Below are 2,500 nucleotides of genomic sequence, written 5' to 3' on the forward strand. Positions count from 1 at the left end.
ACTCAGAGATACTCACTCACACTCACACTCAGAGATACTCACACTCAGAGATACTCACTCACACACTCACACTCAGAGATACTCACACTCACACTCAGAGATACTCACACTCAGAGATACTCACACTCAGATACTCACACACACACTCAGAGATACTCACACTCACACTCAGATACTCACACACACTCAGAGATACTCACACTCAGAGATACTCACACTCACAGATACTCACACTCAGATACTCACACTCACACTCAGATACTCACACTCAGATACTCACACTCAGATACTCACACTCAGACTCAGATACTCACACTCAGACTCAGATACTCACACTCAGATACTCACACTCAGAGATACTCACACTCAGAGATACTCACACACACACTCAGAGATACTCACACACACATACTCAGAGATACTCACACTCAGAGATACTCACTCACACTCAGAGATACTCACACTCAGATATACTCACACACACACACACTGAGATACTCACACACACATACTCAGAGATACTCACACTCAGAGATACTACAGACTCACACACAGATACTCACACACACTCAGAGATACTCACACTCAGAGATACTCACACTCAGAGATACTCACACACACACTCACTGAGATACTCACACTCACACTCAGAGATACTCACACACTCACACTCAGAGATACTCACACACACACACACTCACTCAGATACTCACACACTCACACTCAGAGATACTCACACTCCCAAATACACTCAGACACACTCCTACACACACACATACACACAGACACTCAGACATTCCCCGCGTGTGCGGGAGAGAGAGAGGAGAGAGGAGAGGAGAGGAGGAGAGGAGAGGAGGAAGAGCGAGTGAGGAAGAAGGGAAGGAAAGAGAGAGGAGAGGAGAGAGGAGGAGAGGAGAGGAGGAGGTGATGAGCTCTCCATCTGCGGCTGATTTCGTGCTGATCCGCCTGGTGTCCTCGGGCCTGGGGGGGAGAGGGGGAGGAGGGGGGGGGATGGCGGAGGTGGTGATGATGAAGGAGGAGGAGGAGGAGGAGGAGGTGATGGCGGCGGCGGAGCGGGAGAGGGAGCGGGAGAGGGAGAGCGGGTCCCGGGGCGGCAGTTACCGCTGCACCTGAGCCGCAAAATGCAGCAGCGGTTGGACTTACACCCGACCCGGGCCAAGGCCAAGGCCAAGGCCGGGGCGGGCACCGGGGCCGGGGCGCAGCTCATGGTGTTCCGCCGGGTGTTGCGGGCCGAGGCCGAGGCCGAAGCGGGGCCCGGGCTGCGGGGGGTGGAAGGCGGGGACCCGGGGACAGGCGACCCGCTGCCGGGGCCCTGCGGGCGGCCGAGCGGCCTCTCCTCCTCCTCCTCCTCCTCCTCTCCGCCGCCGCCGGCGGTCCCCCCCGCGGGTCCCGGGGTGAAGGTGAAGGTGCTGCTGAGCTCCGCCCGGCGCCGGCCCGAGTGCCCGGGGCAGCCGGGCCTGTGCTCCCGGCGGCGGCCCCGGTGTGGCCTGAGCGGCCGCCCCGGGCCGGGGGAGGAGGAGGGCGGCGGCGGCGGCGGCGGCGGCGGGGGGGAGACGGGCTGCTGCGAGGAGCGGGTGCTGGCGCTGGCCCGGGAGCTCGGGCACTTCACGGTGGCCGAGGCCGGCGGCTGCGGCTGCCCCGAGCCGGGCCTCGTGCTGCTGGAGGCCGAGGAGCCGAGCGACGCGGTGCTGGTGCTGGAGGCGCCCGAGCCCGAGCCCGAGGATGAGGCCGAGGCCCCGGAGGACGACGACGAGGAGGAGGGGAGCGGCGGCGGCGGCACAGCGACGACCCGGAGCCGGAGGAACCCAGAGCCCGGGCTGCGCGGCCTGGCACCGGGGGAGCGGAGCGGGAGCGAGGCCGAGGCGGGGCCGGGGAGCAGCCGGGCCCGGGCCCCTCACCGCAGGAGGAGGAGGAGGCGGGGGCGGGGGCGGAGCCCGGCGGCAGGGCCAGGGGGGGTCGGGGCGGCGGCTCCCCGGGCGGCTCCGTGTCGCTGCAGAGGGGCGGCGGCGGCGGCTCCCGACACCTGTGGCGGCTCCAGGGCGGGAAGGCCCGGAAGAGCTCTCTGAGGAAGCGGCTCAGTCGCCTCTTTAGGACCAAAAGCTGCTCCGGGGCCTCGGCCTCGGCCTCAGCCCCCGGGCCCGGGCCCGGCCTCGGCCTCGGCCTCGGCACACAGTCGGTGGAGGATCTGGAGACGGCGTCGGGCCGTCTGGAGGCCATGTCAGAGCCGCGCGCGGAGTCTGAGCCCCGAAGGTACCGACCGACCGACCGCTGTCGCTGTTTCTGTCGCTTCTAAACACACTTTATACTCATCTCATAATAACATATATATATATACAATATGATAATATATACAATACTATAATGTGATGTGTAATAATATAATACAATAATAATATATAATAATATAATAACATAATATATAATATGATAATATATACAATACTATAATATGATGTGTAATAATATAATATAATAATAT

General features: G+C 61.0%; 1 protein-coding gene across 1 annotated transcript in view; it reads left to right on the plus strand.

The window, feature by feature from the left end:
* Positions 1 to 1,142: 1,142 nt before the first annotated feature.
* socs7 (suppressor of cytokine signaling 7) overlaps positions 1,143 to 2,500 on the plus strand; it is a 37,880-nt gene continuing 36,522 nt past the window's right edge. The window contains exons 1-2 of the mRNA XM_042343434.1: positions 1,143 to 1,904; positions 2,018 to 2,271. Coding sequence (XP_042199368.1) covers positions 1,143 to 1,904; positions 2,018 to 2,271 — 1,016 coding nt within the window. The remainder of the gene's footprint in view (positions 1,905 to 2,017; positions 2,272 to 2,500) is intronic.

The sequence above is a fragment of the Callorhinchus milii genome, unplaced genomic scaffold, assembly GCF_018977255.1.
Source record: "Callorhinchus milii isolate IMCB2004 unplaced genomic scaffold, IMCB_Cmil_1.0 Scaffold23, whole genome shotgun sequence".
NCBI lineage: Eukaryota > Metazoa > Chordata > Chondrichthyes > Chimaeriformes > Callorhinchidae > Callorhinchus > Callorhinchus milii.